At 42.9% G+C, this 24,784-nt stretch overlaps 2 protein-coding genes across 8 annotated transcripts in view; both read left to right on the top strand.

Moving 5' to 3' along the window:
- larp1b (La ribonucleoprotein 1B) overlaps positions 1–13,045 on the top strand; it is a 24,976-nt gene extending 11,931 nt beyond the window's left edge. For 4 of the 7 annotated variants that reach the window (XM_073482984.1, XM_073482990.1, XM_073482986.1 and 1 more), the window contains 13 exons: positions 175–319; positions 424–601; positions 855–1,039; positions 1,197–1,271; positions 1,667–2,026; positions 6,793–6,907; positions 7,301–7,470; positions 7,999–8,105; positions 8,688–8,848; positions 8,940–9,084; positions 9,827–9,936; positions 11,261–11,388; positions 11,477–13,045. In XM_073482984.1, the coding sequence (XP_073339085.1) occupies positions 175–319; positions 424–601; positions 855–1,039; positions 1,197–1,271; positions 1,667–2,026; positions 6,793–6,907; positions 7,301–7,470; positions 7,999–8,105; positions 8,688–8,848; positions 8,940–9,084; positions 9,827–9,936; positions 11,261–11,388; positions 11,477–11,743 (2,146 nt within the window). In that variant the 3' untranslated portion in view covers positions 11,744–13,045. The remainder of the gene's footprint in view (positions 1–174; positions 320–423; positions 602–854; positions 1,040–1,196; positions 1,272–1,666; positions 2,027–6,792; positions 6,908–7,300; positions 7,471–7,998; positions 8,106–8,687; positions 8,849–8,939; positions 9,085–9,826; positions 9,937–11,260; positions 11,389–11,476) is intronic. The other 3 variants (XM_073482985.1, XM_073482988.1, XM_073482989.1) reach the window with 3 other exon arrangements.
- A 1,347-nt stretch (positions 13,046–14,392) lies between these two features.
- On the top strand, positions 14,393–22,361 carry pgrmc2 (progesterone receptor membrane component 2). The gene is made up of 3 exons (XM_073483687.1): positions 14,393–14,785; positions 18,692–18,847; positions 20,570–22,361. The coding sequence occupies exons 1-3, from the start codon at positions 14,443–14,445 to the stop codon at positions 20,665–20,667; spliced, it is 597 nt and encodes a 198-aa protein (XP_073339788.1). The 5' UTR covers positions 14,393–14,442; the 3' UTR covers positions 20,668–22,361.
- Positions 22,362–24,784: the final 2,423 nt, after the last annotated feature.

A 24,784-nucleotide genomic window follows, 5' to 3' on the forward strand; every position in this document is an offset into this window, starting at 1 on the left:
AGTTTCTTATTTTCCTTTGTTGTAATCAGAGCCCGACTGATACTCGAGGCCGATGCCGATACTCATATTTTGAAGTGAAAAATTCAGATATCTGCACATTTTTTTGTAATAATCCCTCAGATATGGATATAGATATGTTCCTGATTGGTTGATGTTTTTGACGTCCTCCTCCAGTGAGTACTACTTCAGCCTCCACAACCTGGAGCGAGACTTCTTCCTGAGGAGAAAGATGGATGCGCAGGGCTTCCTCCCCATCTCCCTCATCGCCAGCTTCCACAGAGTGCAGGCCCTCACCATGGACATCAACCTCATCATGGAGGTAATATCTCATCGTTAATAAGTTCAAGAGTGCGCCTGTTGACCGCTCATGTTAGACTAAAAGAAGATGTATTGGTCCTGGTGTTAATACATCTTGCTCTCCAGGCTCTGAAGAGCAGCAAAGAGGTGGAGCTGGTGGACGACAAGGTCCGCTGTAAGGTCGACCCGGAGCGCTGGCCCATCCCCACGCCAACGATCGTGGGCTCCCCTCGGACCGACTTCTCCCAGCTCATCAACTGTCCCGAGTTCGTCCCTCGTCAGACGCTCAGCTCAACAAACTCCGGTCAGTAGCTCATAACAAAGATGTGACCTCTGATACCTGCTGGGCTTCATAAAAACAACACGCTCACATAAACTTCCCCTCTTCCTCTTTACTTGTATGTATTGTAGACAAAGTTTAGAGACGCAGACTCTTCTGCAGTGTTGAGATCTCTTGTCTTTAGCACCTCTGTGGCTAAACGCGAGCCGACAGTGAGATGTGTGATTGTTAAAGCCGTGCTGAAGGTAGTCTGAGCGCGATGTTTTGGGCCTTTCAGCTTCATCGCCTGTGAAGAAGACTCCCGATGAGTCCGCTGAGCCTCAGGACTCGGCTGATCCCACCTCCTCCAGCCAGGAGTCACTCCCCCCCGCCACAGACGCCTCCAAAGACGCCCAGAAACTCGACCCCGACGCCTGGATCCAGGTGGAGAAACGCCACCGACAGCCCTCCGGAAAAGCAAAGGTGGAAAAACTTAACCTACAAGTTCTAGCGTCATATTTTCATCCCCTCCATCCTCCTTTTTTTCTGTGTTTCATTACATTTCATCCTTCTAATGTCCTCCATCTTTCACCTTTCCTGTTGTTCGTCTCCATTTCTGTCCTCCGCCCTTCGCCTGCAGCATGTCAGTGATGATGTGTGTGTTGTCAGCTCCTCTCCTCCCTCAGCGCTCCAACCTGAACACCTCCCCTCTGCAGTTGAGTACTTTCCTGCTCTCACTTGCTCATCACCTCTTCTCCTCTGTCGTTTCTACCTTCTCCGTCTCTGCTAATTTCTGAACGGTCTAATTACTAAAACAAGTCTTTACTGACATTTCTGCGTTTGATTTTGATTGTCCAAATTGGAGGCTCAGTTGAGTTAAAGCACTTGATGCCACGAAACACGATGATGATTGTTGTAATATCCACGATCCCTTTTCCTGCAATTAAAGTTTAACCTTGAACCCAAAACACAAGATCTTCTCATCTAACTCTCTGCGAGGACACGACTTAGCAGATTTCCAAAAATCCTCTCTGTCATCATCCTCTCCTGTGGTTTAATCTCCTCTTCACAGTTCATTTGTTAACTTCTGTTCGTCACTCTGTCGTCCAGGAGCGCAGCGAGACGTCTCCACGCAGCCACCAGGCTCCTCCGCAGGCCGAGCCCGACCAGGAGGAGCTGGACTTCCTGTTCGATGAGGAGATGGAGCAGATGGCGCCCAGGAAGAACAGGTTCACCGACTGGTCAGACGAGGACGACTCAGACTACGAGATGGACGACCAAGACGTAAACAAGATCCTTATCGTCACGCAGACCCCTCCCTATATCCGCAAACACCCCGGAGGCGACCGGACGGGAAACCACGAGTCCCGAGCCAAGATCACCACGGACCTGGCCAAAGCCATCAACGACGGGCTCTTCTACTACGAACAGGACCTGTGGAAGGGAGAGGAGACGGTCGAGTGCACCAAGGTAAGAAAAACAAGGAGAAAAGTGTCTCAAGTAGAAGAATTTGAATTTTTACAAATGAATGATGGACTAGAGAGCTTCTGAAGCTCGAGTTGAAGCCACTACATCTGAATCTTAGTCTCTACTGTCAATTTCTTGGAAGTTTGGACTCCAAAATCTGTATATTTGACATTTTAACTCCAAAACTCGGCGTAGCAAAGTATTTTAAATCAAAGCATATAGTCAAATTTGATATAAACAGCTGGTTGAATAAGCAAAGTGACAATGTACTTTGATTGTTGTGGGTATTTTTTACGCTATTGCATTTATAAGTCATTCAAAAGTCTGGAAATTGTTGGTTTAGGCACCTTGAAAGTGCTTGAACTTGCTGCTTTTTACTCTACTTGACAGACTCTTCTTCACTGAAGTGTAAAAGACTTGAATTCAGTATTTTATCTCTCTTTGGATTGACAGTTAATTAAAAATATATCGCCGTGGGGAACATGACATGTATGAGCAGGTCTGTTACAGTGAGCCGAAGAACAACCTGTACTTAAACCAACATGCAACACACATACATCAAGTCGTGTCTGAGCATGTGGGTCTTTAAATCATTGCACCGTTCACAGAAAAGGAAAAAAAAACAAGCTCATGTTTCATGATAATTACAAGTTTTTCTGCAGTTAAAGTTAAAGTTACTGTCCAAGAAGGGAAATTCGTCTTCCACCCAGGAGAAACAGACTTAAATGGAGACAGCAGAAGATAAAACCTGGTGTCCATCCAAGCGTCACCTTCTGACCCCATCATCAATTATTCAGATATTTTCAGCGTCAACACCTGTGACGTGATAAATAATGAAGCGTAAAATAATAATTCCTGTCGAGTCAGAACAAAGAGTAATGACTGATGAGTGCCAGCTACTTAAACCCCGGAGCTCCGGCTGTCCAACAGCCAGTAAAAGTCAGATTGTTTTTAGTCTTTTGGCATTTCTTTATCATGATTCACTTCCTGTTATTGAATTCGCTGCCCCCCTCGCGAAAACCGCTGAATGCTCGAGCCGTGCCAGCGGGTCAAAGGAGAGAAACTCTGTCCACAGCGGAGCTGCTGGATACAAACAACACAGCACGCTGAGAGCGCCACACTTTCATTTTCCATAATCGACGGTCCTCATGCTGTGATCGTACACTTTCAGACTCTGAAACATTTCCAGAAAACTGGAAAACGTATCATTTTGAGTTCCCTGCTTCACTGCAGCCATGAACAATGATCGACGGGGGGAAGATATTTTCTTGACGAAGGATCAGTATCACGTTATAACGTTTGCAACATGATAACTTAAAAGGCAACTTAGACAACGGCTGTTTTGTACGTTTTATTGGCGACCTCCCTGGAGAACATTTTAAAATGTCACCCTGGACTTCAGTTGACCCAGAAAAGAAAGGGCTGAATATTAGTGATCACCCGATATGTTTTTTTCAGAGCCGATACCAATTATCAGTAATCAAAGAGACCGATAACTGATATTTGGAGCTGAATCTTGCTGTCATAATTAATTCTTCCACTCCACTGCATTTATTTGAAAACTTAAGTTACTGGTTACTTTGCAGATTCAGATTTTTTCAGTGTTTACCGGCGTGCAGACCAAACTCAACCATTTCTATCCAGAAATCCCTTTTCTTGTGCTAAATGTTCTGTCGTTTAGCACAAATGTTCACACACTGTTGGGATTTTAAAACCCCGAAGTTGAATCATTGAGCTGAAAAACACGATATCTCACAAGAGGCAGCAGACGAGTCTGTTGAGGGACCTGACATTTGATCCTGGGGGCGGAAAAGTAGGTCAGTCATTTTCTGGACCATTGACCTCTGTGCCGGCAGAATGTTGACATTGTGCCTTTTAACGCCGTCAATAAAAACAATTAAATGATTTCTCACAAAGACTCGTGTAGGGAATTATTCTTTCTCCACAGTTTCAGGTTTCGGCTGCCTCGTTAAAGCTCAGCCCTCCCGGCGCTCTGAGCACTTTGACACCGGGACTTTGTGACAGAGCTGTTAAATCTCCCACTGTACAGGGGACGGAAATAAACGAGTATTTATCGCCCACTATACAAGCCTGCAGACTGTGTGTGTGTGTGTCTGTGTGTGTGTCTGTGTGTGTCAGTCATGCAGCTGCTGCCAGAATCGAGTGACCTGCTTTTTAGAAGAGATGCCTCGTCTGCAGGAACACCGTCTGTAGATTACACACCGTTACGTAATCTTATTTAATTACAAAATTATGTAGTAATACGGGATCGCTCTAACGTTACATCAGTGACAGTATAAACAGTGTCGAATGGTCGTGCTTACCTTTTAATTAGCAGTGATTATATTAGATTTTATCAGCACTTGAACACTTTGTTGTTGCTTCTTTGAGGTGGAAGTCGAACTAAAGTACAGCATTAGTTCAGGAAGTGTGAGGTGAACGTTGAAAACAATTAACTGTGCAAACATTTTGAATTTAAGGTATAATTCATGAGATCGATCGGCTGATAGCAGCGACCTCCTGTTGTTCTGTTCTGTTCTGAAAATCTCTTGATATTTAAGGAAAGCTGCTGGTGTTGTCGTTGCTGTCACAGCTAATCTGTTTGCCGTTTCTGTCGGACGCTGTCGTGCACCAACATCCTCCGTTCTTATGCCTCCAAGCCTGCGATAGCCTTTGAAGGAGGCGTTGTGTTTTCGGGTTGTCCATTTAAAATTCTTCCAAAGTCTTCGCCCCATGGGCTGTATTATACGAGACCGGGCGGACATGGATGTAAGCTGCATCTTGAGCGGAGCGTTGAGGCCTACGAGTACAAGCACCCTCTAGTAAGAATATTTATTAGATGATAAAAGGGAACAGGGTGACGCTTGTCTGTCATGCAGTGCTGGTTAGATGTTGACGAGACACTTCAGATCTCCTTCAAACGAGAGTCTATTGAGTTGCAGCCTGATGAGGTGTTTGTGGACGGACGGTGTCGGGTCAGAGGTCTGCAGGAAAAAAAAGGAGCCAAGTATTCATGACCTTTGATAGCCAACAGTGACGGTAACCTCAGGTCCGCCACCTCAACGCTGTCCGCCTCACTGAGGTCCAAACCTCAGGACAATAAAACAGAACAAACAGATCAGTGAAGATCAAATATTGATCATTTGTCAGTGGTTTTAACTCATCAGCAGAGATTTGATGGTAGTGATTAAAAAGTTTTCATGCAGTTTACTAAAGCAAACAAATACTAACATGCAAAGTACTGAAGGAAAAGTTCACGTTCTGCCCTCAAAAAATGTTTTAAGTATAAATAATATTACAAATAAAACACTCGAGGGGGTTGAAATAAGAAAACGCAACATAAAAACTGAAAAAAGTGAAAAGAAAATGATACAAGTACGACTTAAAGCCTGATATTACCACAGGTTATTGTGTGTTTTACATTAATCTTACTCTGAAAAGTAAACAAGTATACAACAACAACATAAAATAAAAATAATGTAAAAGAGAAATCACAATAAAAACTGTCAAAAGTACAGACACACACACTCAAAGCATACAGAGACTCACAACCACACACATCTGTACACTCAGCAGGACTCGAGTAAACAACAGTCGCACCAACAACAGTTCGAAGGCCGAATGAAAGAAGTTCAGTCGACGGTCAGTTTTTCAGCTCGTTCTCGGTTAAAGGTCGTCAGTAATGTCGCCACATGTGGGAAAAGTCACGCCTGAACACACACATGCCAAGGTCACCTGATTTCTCCTCCTGTGACGCTGACGTGTAAAAGTTCGAAGTCTGCTTCACATCTGCGGTGTGTCACACACTGACACTGACGCTGACGCGGCGGCAGCCGCTGGCACATCAAGTGTTTTTACCACCATGTCGCCGTCGTGTTATCAGTTCAAACAGCCAGCGGCGGCCGCAGAGGGTCGAGCGTTAGACGCCTCGTATCTGAGAGGAGCTGCAGGAGTGCTTTAATGTTGGTTGTGTTGTGTCGCTGTTGAGTTTTTTCTACACAAAGACGCAGAAGAAAAGCTCAGATGAAATAAAATAAACTGAAAATAGAGTTTACCCTCCCGGCACCACCTCTTTTATCTCTTCTTTTCACATTAAAGGATTAAGGCTACAACTACTGATTAGTTTCACAATAGATTGATTGATCTTTTTGTCTATATTATATCAAAAACTTGTTCTTTTGTCCAACCAACAGTCAAAAACCCAAATACTGATGATTTAGCGTCAAAAATGGCGAAGAAAAGCAGCAAATCTTCACGTTTAAGAAGCAAATGTTTGACAGTATTGATTGAAAAGATGATCGAAATAGTCGGCTGTTAATTTTCTTTTGATCAACTTATCGATAAATTGCAGCTTTACAAGGTATTAAAGTCTGTTATCGTCATTATGTTTGTGTGTTTTCAAAATAAAAGGGGGGTGATAACTAAGTCAGAGACGTTAAAAAGGACAATTACATAAATAATATGGGAAAGAAATTGATTGGTCCGACCAGATGATAAATTAATTCAAGATCCGATCGTACACGAGGCTCAGCTCATTGAGAAATGTAAAGTGAGCTGATTTTCCTTTTATACGCTTCTTCATGTGTATTTTACATCATTTTTTCAGGTTTATTAAGTTGAATTACAGAAAATAAATAACATATTTGACTTTTACTCTCCACAGTGCTGCTTTTTTGTAATATTGCAGATTAAAGATTGTTTTTCTTCACAGGAAGGAAGCTGAACTCTTCTTCTGCTGCTCGTTTTTTCACCGTTTGTGTTTCCCCCAGCAGGAAGTGGAGAGCTTCAAGAAGCTGAACGTCATCACTCAAGATGAGTTCGAAACTCTCGCCCCCAAAATGCCCGTCGACCAGAACCAGGACATCCCGCCTCCTCCCATGCCAGGTGGGTTTTGTGGAGCTGCTGTGAAGTCGGTTTCACGTGAGCCGAGCAGCTTCCTGTTTGCTGCTTTCTGCATTTCAACCTCATTTGTAATATTTTCTCTTTCTTTCTTTTACTTTTTTTTGTTTTTTACTTTTCTTAGATTCACACATTTGTTGGTTTAGTAGTTAAACACGTTCATATTCTTTTATAAAGCTCAACACTCGGTATCAAAAGACGTCCTGGGTACAAATATTAAGACTTTAAGACATTAAAACAAATCAAAATGTTGTTACAGTTCAGTACGTTGTCCGGGTTTCAGTCCAAATACCGTCACGTCCATGTTGTGTAACCATAACGATAAGAAAATAATCTTGTTGTCTGAATATTAATGATGTTGTCTGTGTGTTTTCTCAGTGGACAGCGGAGCAGATTTGGCCCGCTCTCTGCCTACAACGGTCCCGGAGTCTCCCCACGCTCACCAACCCCGAACCCCCAGAACGCCTCGCACCCCCGGACGCCAGGACCCGAACAAGACGCCCCGCTTCTACCCCGTCATGAAGGAGAGCGGCACCATCGACGGACAGGTGAGTGCGTCCAGTTGCTATTGCAGGAGTGAATCCCCAGTCACATGCAGATCAATACTTCAGGTCTGGCGTCGACGCTGTACTCTCTACTTTATGTTTGTGTTGACGTCCGAGTCTCTCTTTGCATTTAAGTCTTGATGTTACCCGATTTGTTTCTTGTTTTGCATGGTACAGTAACCTGCACACATTTCAGTTTGAGCTCGAACTGCAGGCAGACTGTTGGACTGTTACCTGTTTTGCATGCGTGTTTGTTTACATAGTCGCTGAGTCAAACAAGCTTTTGTAAACACTTCTCTCTTTTTTTTCGTGGGGGTGTCTAAAGGCCTCGTTTTATCAACACTGAGCCGTCAACTTACAAAAAGTCTTTATAAATATTATTTCGAGATCGGAAACAGACCGATCATTTGTTAGATTATCTAGCATCTGTCTCTAAACTATAACAAACCATCAGTAATGCAAACTCTGCACTGAATTCCCAGTATGTCTGTTATCGGGGTGATCGATTTAATTCCTGTTGTTGTTTTCTAGACGCCGAGGAAGAAGAAAACCAGCCACAGTTCGAACCCTCCTCAGGAAGCCCACATCGGCTGGGTGATGGACTCCCGTGAACACCGGCCGCGCTCTGCATCCATCAGGTCCGTCTGCTCGAAAAACATTCAGTAAAAGATGTTGTTTCAGTTATAAACTTGGAAACAAGAACACAAACTGGTCACTTCCCACTTTCAGTCCGTTACCTGTTCTTCGTTATCGTTATCCGTCATCTCTTTGTTTTGATTCTTCTGCTTTGACCTTTTATTTACTTCTCTGTAGTAACAGTCACCTTTTTAACCAAACAAGGAGCTAAAAATGCTTCAGAGAGCCACAAACGATTTTATTAATTCCTGCTGAACAAGTTATTCTTGGCCTGAGTTATTTAAAATCGAGTTCTCTACACCCAAAATATTTAATTTGCAAGGAAAAAAGAGAGAAGAGCAGCGAGTCCTCATGTTCGAGAGGCTTGAACCAGTAAATATTTGGCTTCTTTCCATAATAAATGACACAAACGACCACTTGTTGGTAAAAATTGTTGTTTATTTTCTGCTAGCCGACCAATTCAGCTGGTTTAGACTACAGACTACAGACCTTGATCAAGCTTTAATGGATACAATAAATACAAATATACATTTATTGGGGCCTCGTCGCTCAAACGTCCTCTCTCCTCCTCCGTCCTCCTACAGCAGCTCCAACGCGTCTCCGTCAGAAGGAGCCCCGCTGACAGGGAGTTACGGCTGCACCCCTCAGTCTCTGCCCAAGTTCTGGCATCCATCACACGAGCTGCTGAAAGACAACGGCTTCACCCAGCAGGGGTACCACAAGTACCGCCGACGGTGCCTAAACGGTAAAGTTCACAACACTAAACAGATGATATGGTACGTGTGTTTAAATCTTCTGTATATTAAAGACACGAGGCTGGTTTTTGTGCGTTTCAGAGAGGAAACGGTTGGGGGTCGGCATGTCTCAGGAGATGAACACTCTGTTCAGGTTCTGGTCCTTTTTCCTGAGAGACAACTTCAACAGGAAGATGTACGAGGAGTTCAAACAGTACGCGCTGGAAGACGCCAAAGAAAACAACAGGTGATTGAGCTGTCAGTCATGATGCCTACACACGGTTTTTATGTCATCCTCATCATCATGTTGCTGTGGAGACGGCTCGACTCGGAGTCGTCTCGCTGCCAGCTGTTGACAGAGAGCCATTAAACGTGTAAATGCTAACAGCTGAGTGAGCTGGAGGAGTTATGATGTGTCCGAGCGGGTCGACAGTCAGACTTAGTTGTAGTTTCGTTCTTCTTCAAATCACCAGAACATGGTAAAGAAAGAGGAGCACTTTAGTCGCAGTGTCCTCTGTGTAAACTTGACTAATTGATGATCCCTCAGCGTTGGCCTGCCGGCAGCAGAGGGTTAACAGGGGAGGCGACCTCGCTGAAGCATTGTTGTGCGTCTGCCAGAGGCGACTCCACTCACCTGCCAAAGCCACGTTCTTGTCTAAATAAGTAGGCGTCTGCGCTGCGTGTTGAAGTGGGACTCGATGAAGTTTCAGGGTGTGTTGGCAAACAACCCCGTCAGCTTTTTAAGCGGCAGCTGACATCGACTTAATTTGACTGAAAACCTGTCGACTCGTCCGTCCGGATCCTTTGACAGCTTCATAAATCATTAATAATCCTGTGAGACAAAGTTTGAAGTGTTGGGAGGTACAGGTGGGAAAACAGGTGTTACAGTAAAGATGAGCTGAGGCCATGTGAACATACTTGTGTCTAGAAGCTCATTTGTTTACTTGTCGCCGTCGGAGTTCAGGTGAATATTTGTTTTCTCTCTGCAGGTACGGACTGGAGTGTCTCTTCAGATACTACAGCTACGGTTTGGAGAAGAGATTCAGGTTAGATCTCTTCAAGGACTTTCAAGAAGAGACCCTCAGAGACTTTGAGAAAGGTAATAACATCAAAAAAAAGCACACAAGTCCCAAATATCACCTCCCATTTCCACTGGTTTTCAGAATAAAATCACATAACTGCTCACTCTTACCATATTTTCAGTTTTAGCAACCAAAAGCTGCACCAATAACCACAAAATACAGATACTTGTGTAATAAAAGACTCTGGGAAAAGAAGGTAAAACCAGAAAATGTTCATGACACTGCACGGTTACAGTGTAGACACTATAACAAGAGAGGTGATGTCGGGAATAAAAGATAAGTGAGAGTTTCAGGAAATTAAACATCGGCTGTGTTTGAAATCTAAACAGACACTCGATCAATCTTTATTTAGTTCTTTATAACTCAAAGAAAAAGTCCTACAGCAACATTAATATGTTTTATAACCCATGTAAGGAGATTTCTAAGTGTTTATTATAGTCTTTGGTCATAAATGTAAGCTACGGTAGAGCTCTAATAAACATTCAGTAAACGTTGACATACAGCTTAAATAATTGCTACATTTATCCCGTAAACCTTCTTGACCCGACTTAAAAGTTCACTCTGCGGACGCTCGGCTCTAAATCTGAACGTGTCGTTGTGTGAAAAGAGAGAGAGAGAAAAAAAAAAAAGGATTAAAGTCGATTTCTCAAACGATTTCAACACGCAGCGAGTGACCCAGTGAAGCAGAATGGAGGATTGCCAGTGAAGCCTTCAGCCTCTTATTTCCAGCTGAGTTATTTTGGTGTTCAGTTAAATGTTGCCCATTCAGTCCTCCTCCTCCTCCTCAGACTGGAGGCTGGTCGCTCGCAGAGATGAGACGCTGAAGACTAAACAAAAAATGTGTGGCCACAGTCGCCGCCCTGATACTTTACTCATGAGTCATAACCAGAGAGGTTAATTAATGAACTCAAGTGTGAGGGAAATTGATTTTATCTCTGCCATCGTTGAGATCTCAGCGTCACACCTGTAAAGTTTCATCACCGCGTCTCGTACAGTTGTGACGCTGAGCTGCAGACACATTAACACTTGGCAAAGCTTCTGTGGGTGTTGCTGCGACCAAAGGTTTCTCCAGGACACGCACAGACTCACAAGGTGGAGACGGGCGACGCCGTCACCTCCGCTGAATAGTCTGCAGCAGTCCTTTAGTCCCTGCAACATATTTACTGTCTGCATGAGTTCAGAGTCACGATATCAGATTTTCACTTCACGATCATCGTAGGCAAAAAGTATTGCATGTGTGTTATTTAAGGAGGAGAGAATAAGTGAAATATTGGTGCGACTCTCAATGCAAACATTTTTCCATTGAACGACTTGTGCTCTGTGCTGTTTCCGCTCCTCCAGGTCAGCTGTACGGGCTGGAGAAGTTCTGGGCCTTCCTGAAATACTCTAAGATAAAGAACCAGCCCATCGACCCAAAGCTGCAGGAACACCTCTCCCAGTTCAAGAACCTGGAGGACTTCAGGGTGGTGGTGAGCGCCCCAAACGATGCTTGAATTTATCGACATGTTGCTCAAACAAGAGGTAACGACTTCTGACCTCTGACCTTTGTGTCCGCAGCCCCCGATGGGAGAGGAGGGAGGCAGGAGGAGACGTCACTCATCCTCGGCCGGGGATGAAGGAAGGCGTCGGCGACATCCTTCCAACTCTACCTCAAAACCCACGCAGGCCTCCAAATCCTCCACCGCCGCTGCTGCTGCTGCTGCTGCTGCACAGAAAGACACACCCAAAGAAAACACCCAGAAAACATCCGCCGCCGCCTCCCAGGGGAAGAAGACCGCCGAGCCCGGAGCTGCGAAGAAGGAAAGTGCTGCACCAAATAAATGAAGCCCTCCCTCCTGCAGGTGTGGGCGTTGGATAGAAGAGATGCAGAGCGAGGCGGTGCAGCGGCGGCGGCGGCGGCGGCAGCAGCAGCTCTGAGCTCAGCGTTCGCTCTTTCAGCTGCAAACTGTTTGGGTTTGGAGAGCGACTGAGCGTGGTTGACTTAATTTGATTGTTTTTATCTGTGCATTTCATTTTAAAGCCAAGCAAGCAAGCAAGCAAGCAAAGCGTAGGCAGTGAGCTTGAATCTGCGCGCCTGACAGCTCCTAACGTTTACAAAAACAACACACACAAAAAAAAACAAAAAAAAAATGCATTCCCTGCATTTTAGCCTTTTTATTCTCTCGGATGCCAAAAACTCTTCGACACAATCTCGTACGACAGACGAGCGCTCAGCCTGTTGAACTGTGATTCTAGTTTGCCAAGATCTCGATTCTTGTGTGCCTTAACGTGACCACCAGGAGGGCGGCCGGTGATGAAATAACCCTAAATCCGCTCTCGAAAGTCTTCCGATTTAATTATTCGGGGGGTTTTAAAAAAAACTGACACCACTCGCAGGTTTTTCATTAACATCTTCCGTTTATTTTTTGTTTTTATTTTTATTATCGTGACAATCAAGTTTGACAGCTGCAGTCGTAAATTTGTGAAGGACCGACCCCCCCCCGAGGCTGCTGCTCCTTTTAACACACGTCGCCCTCAAAGTCGGACTGACGGGGCGTCGCGGCTAAACTATCGCGCTGGTTTTTTAATTTAAAACCTGCAGAAATGATGACAAATTAAATCTGGGGAGCTTTAAGTCCCGTTTTACACCCAGAGTTAGTATAATTTATTGTTTTATTCTTGTTTTTATTTCTCCTTGTACTTGATTTTAATGGAATAGTCTTAGGTAATCATTGCAGTTTTTATTGGCTTCTTCTGCTATCGAATATGATAATAAAGGAAATGTTTCTGCTGGATTATGGGTGTGAAGCTAGCATCATGAAACTACAGTATATATATCTTAGCTTGAAGTTTACTTCGTATTATGTTTGAGGCTTAGTGCTCTAGAGCACTTAAAATCGTTTAACTTTCCTTTTACTTTATCGACGGAAGAGGTTTTTAGAGTTGAATTTAAAGAAAAAAAATGTAAATACTATAAAAAATCATTTGCTATTCAATTTATTCTCTTGATTTTAAGAAGTGATTTGTTTTATCGGTAGTGTGGTTTCTTTTTTTTTTTGAGTGTGTTCTAGGTTAAAGCGATGCATGTTAATGCCTTGAGTCTTGAATTGTAAAATGCAAAAAAATATAAAATAACAGTTGATTGTATGAACGCGTCTGTGTGATCTGTCCTACTTTCTCTCTCCCGTACCTTTCTGATATTCTCTGGTGTTGCTGAGGGCGACTCATCGAGCCTGATCAGCAGGTTTTTGCTCCCAACAACAGCTGAGGGCGTCTCGTCACTCAGATCAAAAGCCGCCTGAGGATCTCGGTCGATTGTAAATCTAAAGTACCATCGAGTGCTTATCTCTGACGGAGTAAACAAGCAGCACAGAGGAAAAGGTGTTGACATAAAGTGTGCAAATAGCGTACAGATAACAGCGTCACGGGGGGAACAGGAGAAAGTGTTGGGTAAACACCAGAGACACTATAATAAAACATCCAGTGAAGCATTTGAGATTAAAAACAGCAAAACAATGTCTTATTTAAAGGAAAAATGTCATTTATTGTGATAGAAATGACTTAATATTTAAGAAACGTGACACTAACAGATGAGGAAACAGACAACCAGTCAGTAAACATGTGAAGAAGTGTGTAAAGTGTTTAAATTTGTGGGTTTTATGTTGTTTTATTGCATTTAAATGGCAGTTTGTGACACTACGGGTCCCGCAGAGGGACAAAAAGCAGCAACGCACAAAGTCTCAACTTAGAGCAGAGGTGGGCGGGTGTTTTGCCTCCTTCAGGTGCCCCTCGTAAATCTGAAACCTGAATAAGATGTGGATCTTTATGGGGCTTTCAGGTGCTCTTCTGTCTTTAAAAGGTCTCTGGTGCGTTTTTGTTCAAATTCAACCAAATTTTAAATATTAAATTTATATTTTCTGATGTGTGTGTATTTAGAGAAATACAATAGATACAAATATACAATTCCTGTATTATATCCCCCTTATATCCCTTGGTGTCCCTGCACAACCTATTTTATCTTATCTTAGTTTATGTTATCTGCAAATACAACCGATGTCACTTAAAGTATTTTTTTGCTCACTATGATGAAATTTTAGGACAGTTGGGGGAAACAGTGGGGTATTGATTTCAATAAACAAGTTTTAAATGTAGGCTTATTGGCAAATAATCAATTAACTAGCTGACAAGGAGTTTTATAGTCAAATAAGTAATTTAAATTAAAAATATAATTGGTTCCTGCTTCTCAAATGTTTCTTTTTTTTAGACTTTGTAATAGTAAACAGTGAGACAGAAGACGATATCTTTGGATTTTGGACTTTTGTTGACATGCAAAATGTCACTTTGTCTCCAAAAAGCTTCCTGCTGATGAAATGTCATGCCATGTGATGGGACGGTGTTTTTTAAAAAATTTTTTTTCTTCCATTGCACCAAGGAACAAGAACACGATGTGACAACACGTTTCGCTCAACTAGTGGTTCCTGCTATTCCCGACGGGCCGTGAACGCAGCAGCGGGCCAGGGGCGGGTAGGCGCTAACCGAGCAGTATGGCGGACGATGGAGACAGTTCGAGCGGACCAGTCGACACAAGCGGCGGGCAGGCGGCGGCGGACGAGTCGGACGGGCTCGGCCTCGGCGCGATGTTGCTGAATATCGGCATTCTGGTTCTGGTGGCGGCGGTCTGTCTGGCGGCGTACCGGCGGTGGGGCAGGCGGCTCGTCTCCGACGCGGCCCGGGGCGACGAGGCCTCGGCGCTTCCCAAGATGAGGAGACGGGACTTCACTCTGGAGCAGTTGCGGGAGTACGACGGACTCCAGAACCCGCGCATCCTGATGGCCGTCAACATGAAAGTTTTCGACGTGACCAGCGGCAAAAAGTTTTACGGTAAAGGTGAGTTCGGCACTTGACAAAGCCGGGGTGAGCTGGCGTGACACGTCCGCGCTTGTGGTGAGTTGTCCTGAACAAAAATTTGGGCGCAAACCGTTGTGGTTAGCTTAAGCTAGCTAGCTCCGTGGCTTTGTCCATGTTATTGAATGGGATGCTAGCTGCGAGCTAACTAGCGCTGCGCCCCGGAGGTCGTGACTGTCGCGGTGGATGTTTGACCGCCTCTGAACTTTACATCCCCGCACGCTCAACGTGGGCAACTTTATTTTTAATTTAAGTTCCTCTGTCGGGGCTAAAGTGCAGGATTTTAACGAGCTAGCTTGCTAGTGTTAGCCTGCTAGCATGGAGACGCTGCACTGTCTGGGTGTCTGGTCTGCAGCCGCCGCTTGTTTACACTGATGGGGACTCAACATGCATGAATATTAGGAGCTTTGCACCAAACTTTTAATCTTGAATTATAATAGTTTTGCTATATTCTGCTGGGTGGAGGATGTGGAGGCTTAGCTTAGCGTGGAAATGGGTGTTTTTAGCCCCCTTGCTAGCTGTGCAAAGTTAAAATGCAGCTCGTGTTGGCAAATATGCAGAGTAAATACTGCATTTCAGTCCCCACAGGTGAGTCTGTTTGAGCCTGAGAAACAAGGTTACTAGGCTAGCCTGCTTCTCCACATTGTCTCCGGCTTGGCTGACTCACCCATCAACTCTGTGATGAACCAGGCCTATAATTATTCAAACACATTCCCAGCAGCCTCAAGTGTCACGTCTGCTATTTTACACCGACAGCAGCGAGCCAAGCTGCGGATCTGATCCAGCTCACCACGTTATTATGACACACAGGTGCAGAGACACCCACCATATGTTACATAGTGTGGTTCACAGCAGGGGACGTATATGACACGAATAGTAGTGTGAAAAGTAACGTTTGGCTTGTTTAAGTTCAGTTATGAAGGAAAAATATGCAACATTTTCTGTGTTAAGCTCCTGAAAGTGAGATTTGCAGCTTGTCTGTTTGCAAACATTTACTTTTATCCTTCTTCTTATACAACACAGGACATCATGAAGACACTGCAGTACACAGTGTTGTGCACTTATCATATTTATTTATCGGTATGATAACCGCCAAAGTTTTCAACCACGGCGTACCTTGGAAACAGTATGTTGCTGCAGCCCTAATCGGGATGTTTTACAGTTTTAATAATAAACTTTATTGTCCAAAATGACATCGGTGCATCAGTTTCATATCAGCACAGTTACGACTAAAAAAAAACACAAAACATTTTCTCAGTTTAGCTTCTAAAAAGTGAGAGTTTGTTCGCTCGTCGGCGCCTGAAACTAGCGAATATTATAAGTGTGATAAAGTGTTCGCTACGATTAACCAGAGCTCAAAGTCACCTCCTTAAATTGCTTCTTTTGTCCGGCCAGCAGCTCAAAACACAGCAAACCTTCACATTTCAGACATTCGTTGACATTTTTGCTTGAAAAATGATAAACGATTGATCGATTATCAAAATCACAGGTGTGATTTACACCGGGGGAGGCTGGGGGCATGTTAACATCGCTTTTTGAAAGCATAATTAATGAAAAATGGGCTGAAATATTAACTGACAACTCCTTTTCTGTTGATACACCACTCTGCTGTTGGCTGCAGCTCTGTTGCTCGGACAAGATGAGCAGCTGGGCCTCAGCGAACATGTGCATTTGTCATTATTATAAACCTGAGCTGTACTTTCCAGCCCGGTCCGTGTGGAGCTGTCATGTACAGCTGACGCTCGGGCTCATCACACATCATTCAGGCTCAGCAATTTCCTCTTTTGTTGATTCTAATAAGAGACGGTGAAATAAAAACATCCGTGCGCTGCTGTCGCTGTAAACTCGCTCTGAAGTTGTGCAAGGTGGCAGCACATCTAATCTCCGAGGCGATAAGGCTTCGCGGCTTTATGGCCGGCCGTTTGAACACTGGACCGGAGTGTGTTTTCTCTCTTGTTGCACAATTAGAAGAACCTGAGGCGCCTGCAGAGTTTTCACATGCCGGTCAGATGATGTTCATCTGGAAGACGGCGACGGATTTAAAACGGTGGGAGAAGTCGAGGGGAGCCCCGAGGCGACGCTCACGAGATTTACGATCAGACTGAATGTCGAGAGCGCCGACAGTCGGATACATTTCTCAGCATCGTGTAAGTTATGTTAACACGGCGCTCTTTGTTAAATCCTCCTCTAATGCACTTAAACTCACAAGACGTTTTAATTCAGTTTGTCCTTGTCATTCTTACAAGTTGCACAACAGGACAACAGAAAGGAAGGAGCAGCGTTGCACAATGAAATATCATATTCACAATGTGTTGAGATCTACTGATCGATGCAGAGTCTTAGTCGTCAGCTCAGTGGAGCTGATGAAGGTAAAAATATGTCACAACGAGCTACAGAGACGCCCTGACCTCAAAATCATGTGTTTATCAGTGAAATCAGTGACAATAACTGCAGTTTGATTGCTTTTTTGTATAACTCAGGGCATCTCTAAGTATCTGTGTACTTAAACTTGTACATCAGATCAGTTCCTGCTTATCGATGACGCGGCTGCACGACATCGGAGAAACACCGACACTGCAATATTAATCTTAACGTTCATCTTCAGTGTGAAAGATCTGAGTTAATTTGCCGGACCTGAAGAGGCTCTGTGGGTCTTCAGCGATCAGTTTCTAAACTTAACGTTAGCTACTGTTGCTTTCTGTTAGCGGAGAAAGTAGACTTTATTTAGAAAACACTAAAACCAGAGCCAGACCAGCGGACGAGCCGGTGTCGATAAATCAGCTGTTAGCTAGAAGCAGATTTAACCACATCGTGCGTCAGTGGATGAGAAGCAATAACAAGAATCTGCAGTAGAGCTGCAGCTGTTAATCAATCATTAGATTAACAGCCAACCATTTTGATAATCGATTAATCAGTTTGAGTGAATAGTTTCCTCCTCTGTGACAGAAAACTGAATCTCTTTGGGTTGTGGACACTAAAAAACATTAGAGGACGTCACCTTCGGCTTAATTTCTGACATTTTATAGACCAACGACTAATCGATTAATCAATAAACAAATGCACAAATGTCTGAGATGTGTTTTGGGGTAAAACAGGCCTGAAAAAAGTTAAAATTTCCAGCATATTCTCAAATATCAGTATCAGTATTGGCATCACACGTTTAGTATTGATCGGGCCGTATTAGGAAACGATCCATAGAAGTGTGGGTGTTGTTACGTAGCAGGTAGAGGCATTAATGTTCATTTTCAAAGATCAGAGGGTTTATTACTGTATTTTCTATGTTTATCTTGATTAATTTGCAGATTATTTCCTTCATTCAGTTGATAAAAAGGGCAATAAAAGAACAAATCATCACACGTGAGCAGCTGGAAACTGTGAATGTTTAATCAAAAGTGTTGCTGATTTAATTTTGTGACAGTCGACTAATGGATTAATGGATTAATGGACTAATTACTGCCGCTCTGCGTTACCTCTAATGTAAATGAAAACCTCTTTGAGACCGTGTCGACGGCCCTCCTGAGACCGAGACGATCTTGCGTCCCGTATATTAAAACATCCTCCGGCTCCAGTGAAAACATCTTATTGAGAGAAATTTCTGCTTAGTCACCCTCGAGAGTCGTTCAGAAAAAGAGCAGCTTGTCTGATTTTCTGTGGAGCCTGAAGTCTGTGTGTGAACTCACTGTATCCACGCTGCGTTCAAGTGGTTTACTTTACTGGCAGCTCTGGAGGCTTTTAATGTGGAGCAGCAGCAGCGGTCACATGACGCCGGTCGAGCTAATCGCTAAGGGTTAACTTGTTGTTGGACTGGACCCGAGTGATCGTTAACCTGTCGGATTGGACGATAAAGACAGAATCTTACTAATCCTGTGTGTTGTGTTTCTTCCTCAGATGGTCCTTACGGCATTTTCGCGGGTCGGGATGCTTCGAGAGGCCTGGCCACCTTCTGCCTGGAGAAAGACGCCCTGAGGGACGAGTACGACGACCTGTCGGACCTCAACGCTGTACAGATGGAGAGCGTGAGGGAGTGGGAGATGCAGTTCATGGGTAAAGCTTCATTCCTGATGTCGCCAGAGATAACGCTCCGCAGGACATCGATTGGGCTCAGATTTCACAGACGCATCCACCGTGTTCATCGCATGTCTCTGCATATTTAGTCGGGTCAAAGCACAGTGTGTCCCTGTGTCCTGCGTGTTTGAACAAAGTGATTTCTGTTATTAAATCAGGAGAATTTAAAGCTGCCGGCCAGAACACAGACTTTATATTCAGAGGAAGAACGTACTGCAAGTCTTCAGTTTCACTGTGCAGCCGACAAAAAGTATGAAAATGTCCAGAAGTAATGTTTTATACTGCAGCGCATCATTTCTGTTTGGTTATCTGCACGATAAAGAAGGATACAAAGTAAAAATCAGAGTGTTGTTCAGCTGAAAACACAAGGAAAGAGTCAGAGATGTGAAGGTAACACCTGAATATCGAGATGAGAAGACGTCGGACAAACATCTGTACAAACCCAGCTGATGTTTTATACATCGATCAAACAACTGAGGAAATAATTGGACGCTTAATCACTCACGAATCATCTAATAAAAGAAAAGAGAGACTTCATCCTGCAGGTGCAGCTGAACTAAACTAAACTAAAAATATCTTCTGCTGAAAATCAGTTAGCACAGGAAGCTGAAACTGGAAGGAAACAGACCTTCTTATGTGTCAAAGTGTGAATGTAAAACAGCTTCAGATTCTGTTACAGCATCTCATTTAAAACTGTTTCTCAGAGCTCACGTGTACTTTTTTCACTCGTGGGCGTCTGATTCTGGAGCGAAACCCGTCTCGGTAACGTACTTAAACAACACGTCTCTCTCTGGACCTCACAGCCGGTCGGCTTGATACAAATAACACGGTTAAAGCTCGACTGGGCAGCTTCGCGAGTTGGCGCTTCCCAAAACGTCGGCTGATTAAATCATGAAAGAAGATGTCGGTAGATTACTCGCAGCATGTTGTTCACTGAGGCCAGAGTCCTGCCTGATGTTTAGTAGTAAGCAAAGAAAATCAGAATTAAATATCTTTTGGTATTTGGACTTTAGGATTAGTGCAAATGGTTCAATTCATTCATCCTTAAAAGCTCAGCGGTCACAGACCCGACCCTGATGATCAAAACCCGGGAAATAAAAACCCACAGAACAAAAACCGTTAATGCAAACGACAAAAAACATTTGTTCAAGAGGATCATCTAAACAACAACAACAACATGCTAACAGACAACAACCAGATTTAAAGTCCCAGTTCACGTCTGTGGACTTTTAATATATCCATCACAAACTCCCAGAACTGAAGGTGACTGTTTCAAATGTCTTATTTTGTCCAACCTTTCTCTCTTTCTTTCTGTCGTTAATGTTTTGTAGATCAAGTGATTATATGAGAAAAATCACAGTTTCAGCTCTACATGGAGGAGAAAGAAAACCAGCAAATCAGGCAAAAATCACAGCTAACTATCTAAACTCCAACGTAAAAGTAGTCGCAGGTCCTTAAAGGACGTCACTCCTCCGAGAGCTGCAACAAACTTATTTTCATGACTAATTATTTAGTCTAAAAAACGTCAAAGAGCCCAAATCAACAGTCCAAAACCCAAAGACTCTTCAATGACTGTTAGAAATGTCAAAGAAAAGCAGCAAACATTCACATTTAAGAAGCTGTCGTGTCGAAACAATGAAAGCATTATGAAAAACTGTTATTGCAGCGCTTTTAACGCAACATTTCCTCGATATCTTCCAGAAAAATACGATTACGTCGGGAGGTTGCTGAAGCCCGGAGACGAGCCGTCGGAGTACACGGACGAGGAGGACATAAAGGACCACCTGAAGCACGACTGAGCGGTTCCATCACACCGACCAAAGCCTGGAGCCCCACACAGCTGCGACAGACCGCCCCCAGACCTCCTCCTCTTCCTCCTCCTGCCCCATCGATCTACCTGCCACTCCTTTCTCCCGCCCCCGCCTCCCCACCTCCCCACCCCAAACTCTTCACCTCCCGAAATCTGTCCGGTGCCGTGGCTGTTCTGGAAGGGCAGGACTCAAGTCGCCCAGACCTCCCTCCCTCTTCATCCTGCGAAGATCACCACCAACAGAAAAGCGATCGGAAAAACCCTTCGACGAAGGGGGGGCTCTTTTAAACGACAGAAAACACGTCTGGGGCAGGGAGAGAGTTCGGGGTTTGTGCCATTAGGTGTATTTGAAAACAAAAAACCACAAAATCTTTTAGTCTCCAGAGGGGGGAACGTGTGGTCATCGTGGTCGCCGCTGAGCGCTGGGTGGAAGTTGATCAGAGGTAGTCGGGAGATGATCAGAAAAGATGATCAGTGGATCGGGGACGGGGAAAAACGGATTTTTCTCTCTCTCTCTTTTTTTTATCTTTGGTTCAGTCACATCGCAAACTGAAACTGCTTCAAGCTTCGGGACAGCTCATCAATCACTTAATCAATCAGTTCTGTTTTCTTTTTTTTTTTTGTTCGAATCATTTTCACCCCTTGTCGAGAGGGCGGCGCTGCGGCCCGAGAGAAAAGCAGCGCTGTGGAAATTGGCGGGAGCGTCGCATTTTCCTGTTGTGTTTGTAGTGTATGCACTACTAGTTTTCTTTGTTTGTCACCATGTGATTGTATTTGTTGAGTAGCATAGAGGGAAGGCGGGCGGGCGGGAGAGGAGTTTTGTTTATTTTGTTTTGTTTTGTTTGTTTGTTTGTTTTTCCGGCTGGGTTCGGGGGTTTTTAAAAAGGTCCTTGCCATATGAATCTTGTTTTGAATCACATCAGACGGACTGAATCACTGATCGGGAATACAAAGGGAAGGTGATAAGGCAGTCCTAATCAATCGACTCAATTGTTTACATGCCTCACAAGCCAGCTGCAAAGTCTGTAGATTCCCCTGAAAAATGGTCCAAGTATTAATTGTGCCTTATTTTGTTCGTTGCGTCAGTCCTGACCGTGCTAACAGAGGAGGCGAGCGGAGGGATGGATGGAGGTGTCGGTCCCCCAGACTTTAAAAGAAGGCATGCGTTCTGTCAGTCGTCCACGCACAGACTGTACGATTTCCCCACATCACAAACTTTGTAAATAGACCGTATGAATTACTCAGTGTTACTGCCATATTTATGTAGTTGATGAACTCCATATATGTATAATGCTATGTCGTATTGGCCAAACCCCCCCCCCACCCCCATGGTTTGTGTTTCTTTTCGTTTCTTTTTAAACGTGGGTGAATTTCCAAAAAAGAAAACAAACAAAAGAAAAAAAAAAAAGATAGGAGCGTTGCAAAGTGCTGCAGGGCGGGACCGGGAGCTGTTCTTCTTCTTTTTTTTTTTCTCTTTTCTTCCTCCGGAGACGTTGCTTATCCTGTAAATATTATCTGTCATTTTATTAAAAAAAAAGCATGTGCAACAACAAAGCGAGCTATGGCGAAATTTCCCACCACGTCATGTATTTAAATGTTGGGTGTGTGTGTGTGCGTGTCTGCGTGACAGAGGCAGGAAGGGATTTGTTCATGCATAATAAATCGATTTGGTTAATAATTGAAGATGTCTGGGGTTTTTTATTTGCTTTTAGGGACGCCGTGATTGGATCGCTACCAGGAAAAAATGTTTTAATGTTCAGTAAGAGTGTCGAGCAAACAGAGGAGCGTTTGTACAACACAGACGGTAACGGAGCGGGAGGTTTCATATCTGTTCAGTAAAAATGAACTCCACGTTTCAACAACAGGTGATGATGACGGCGATGTAGACGTTTTAACTAAATTTTTAAACAGTTATAGCAAGAGAGGTCTTTAAAAGTGCTGCGTTCATAAAAAAACACCAGGAACAGAATGTACAACGTACAGATGCTTCATGAGAAACCTCTGGATGATCAACTCCAGATGTTCAGCAGACTGAGAAGTTGTTGGAGAGAGAAGAGACAGTTTTGTTTTTTTACTATATTAGGAAGTAAGATGTCAAGTTGCTTCTGGGAAAATAAGAAACAAATCGTTAAACTAATTATTGCACCTCGTTTAATTATCGCTGCTCAAAGAGGACGTAAATAAAGATGCTTTAATATCGAGGAAACACCCTCGTTATTAATAAAGACGTACAGAAGAAAGGAAATCTGAAGGAAATGAAATAAAGATTAATAAATAAGTAGATCTCAGACTAAAAAAATGCTTATAATGCTAAAAATAATGCTTAAAATGTATCCTAACTACTAATACTCTTCAGTTACTAGTTACTTGTTCTCAAAATGTCCTTTTCCACTGTAAATAAAAGAATAAACACTTTATTATCCTCATTAAAAACAAAAGTTAAGTTGCCATCAACAAAACTGGCAACCTCAGAGGAGTAACCTGCCCACCACATCTCCGAGGCCAGTATTGTACTTTTACTCCACTACATCTGTCTGACAGTTTAGTTACTCTTTAGTTACTCGTACTCAGAAATGTTAATCTTACATTTTTAAATGTACAGTAAATAAAAAAGAATAACCAGCTGATTCTCATCACCGAAAAACACAAACAAGTGCTAGTAAAGTCATCATCAACAAAACTGGCAACCATTTTACTCCACTACATTTGTCTGACAGCTTTAGTTACTCTTTAGTTACAAGTTACGAGTACTCAAAGTGTCAATCTTCCATTTTCAATGTAAATAAAAGAGAATAAACACTTTATTATCATTAAAACACAAAACAAATAACAGCTAAGTTGCCATTAACAAAACTGGCAACCTCAGAGGAGTAACTGTTAGTAGCTACTTAATACTTCTTCTCTTTACTCCACTACATTTGTCTGACAGCTTAAGTTACTCTTTAGTTACTAGTACTCCAAATGTTGATCTTCTATTTTCAATGTAAATAAAACAGAATAAAAACTAAATCATCTTCATTAAAAAACAAAAGTTACTTCTTCTTCTCCACATCTCTGAGGCCAATATTGTAATTTTACTCCACTACATTTGTCTGACAGTTTAGTTACTCTTTAGTTACTAGTTACTCTTACTCAAAATATCCATTTTCAATGTAAATAAAAGAGAGTAAACACTTTATTATCATTAAAACACAAAACAAATAACAGCTAAATCGCCATTAACAAAACTGGCAACCTCAGAGGAGTAACTGTTAGAAGATACTTCATACTTCTTCTCTTTACTCCACTACATTTGTCTGACAGCTTTAGTTACTCTTTAGTTACAAGTTACGATTACTCAAAGTGTCCGTCTTCCATTTCCAATGTGAATAAAAACTAAATCATCCTCATTAATAAAATAAAAACAAAACTGGCAACCTCAGAGGAGAAACTGTTTTAAGCTACGTCATACTTATTCTCTTTACTCCACTACATTTGTCTGACTGCTTAAGTTACTCTTTAGTTACTAGTTACTCTTACTCAAAATATCCATTTTCAATTTAAATAAAAGAGAATAAACAGTTTATAATCCCAACTAAAAAACAAAACAAATACTAGTTAAGATGCCATCAACAAAACTGGCAACCTCAGAGGAATAACTTATAAGCTTCTTCTTCTCTTTACTCCACTACATTTGTCTGACAGCTTTAGTTACTCTTTAGTTACTAGTTACCAATACTCCAAATGTTTATCTTCCATTTTCAATGTAAATAAAAAAGAATAAAAACTAAATCATCCTCATTAATAAAATAAAAACAAAACTGGCAACCTCGGACAGCTTTAGTTACTCTTAAGTTACTAGTTACTCTTAAGTTACTAGTTACTCGTACTCAAAATGTACCATATTTATATCTAGAGAAGAAGAAAAACACTTTTAATTGCCACATTTTGAAGAAGTAATCCTTCATAATCTTATAATCTGATTACACACTTTTCTCAAATGTAATCCCAGTTGCATGTAATCTATTACCACTTCCTGTGCACACTGCCCTGTGAGTACACGGCTCAGCAGCGCCCCCCCTGCTGCTGCGGATGCTCCCTGAACTGCAGCCTCACGCTGACTCGCG

This window comes from Pagrus major, chromosome 16 (assembly GCF_040436345.1).
Source record: "Pagrus major chromosome 16, Pma_NU_1.0".
In the NCBI taxonomy this organism is placed as follows: Eukaryota; Metazoa; Chordata; class Actinopteri; order Spariformes; family Sparidae; genus Pagrus; species Pagrus major.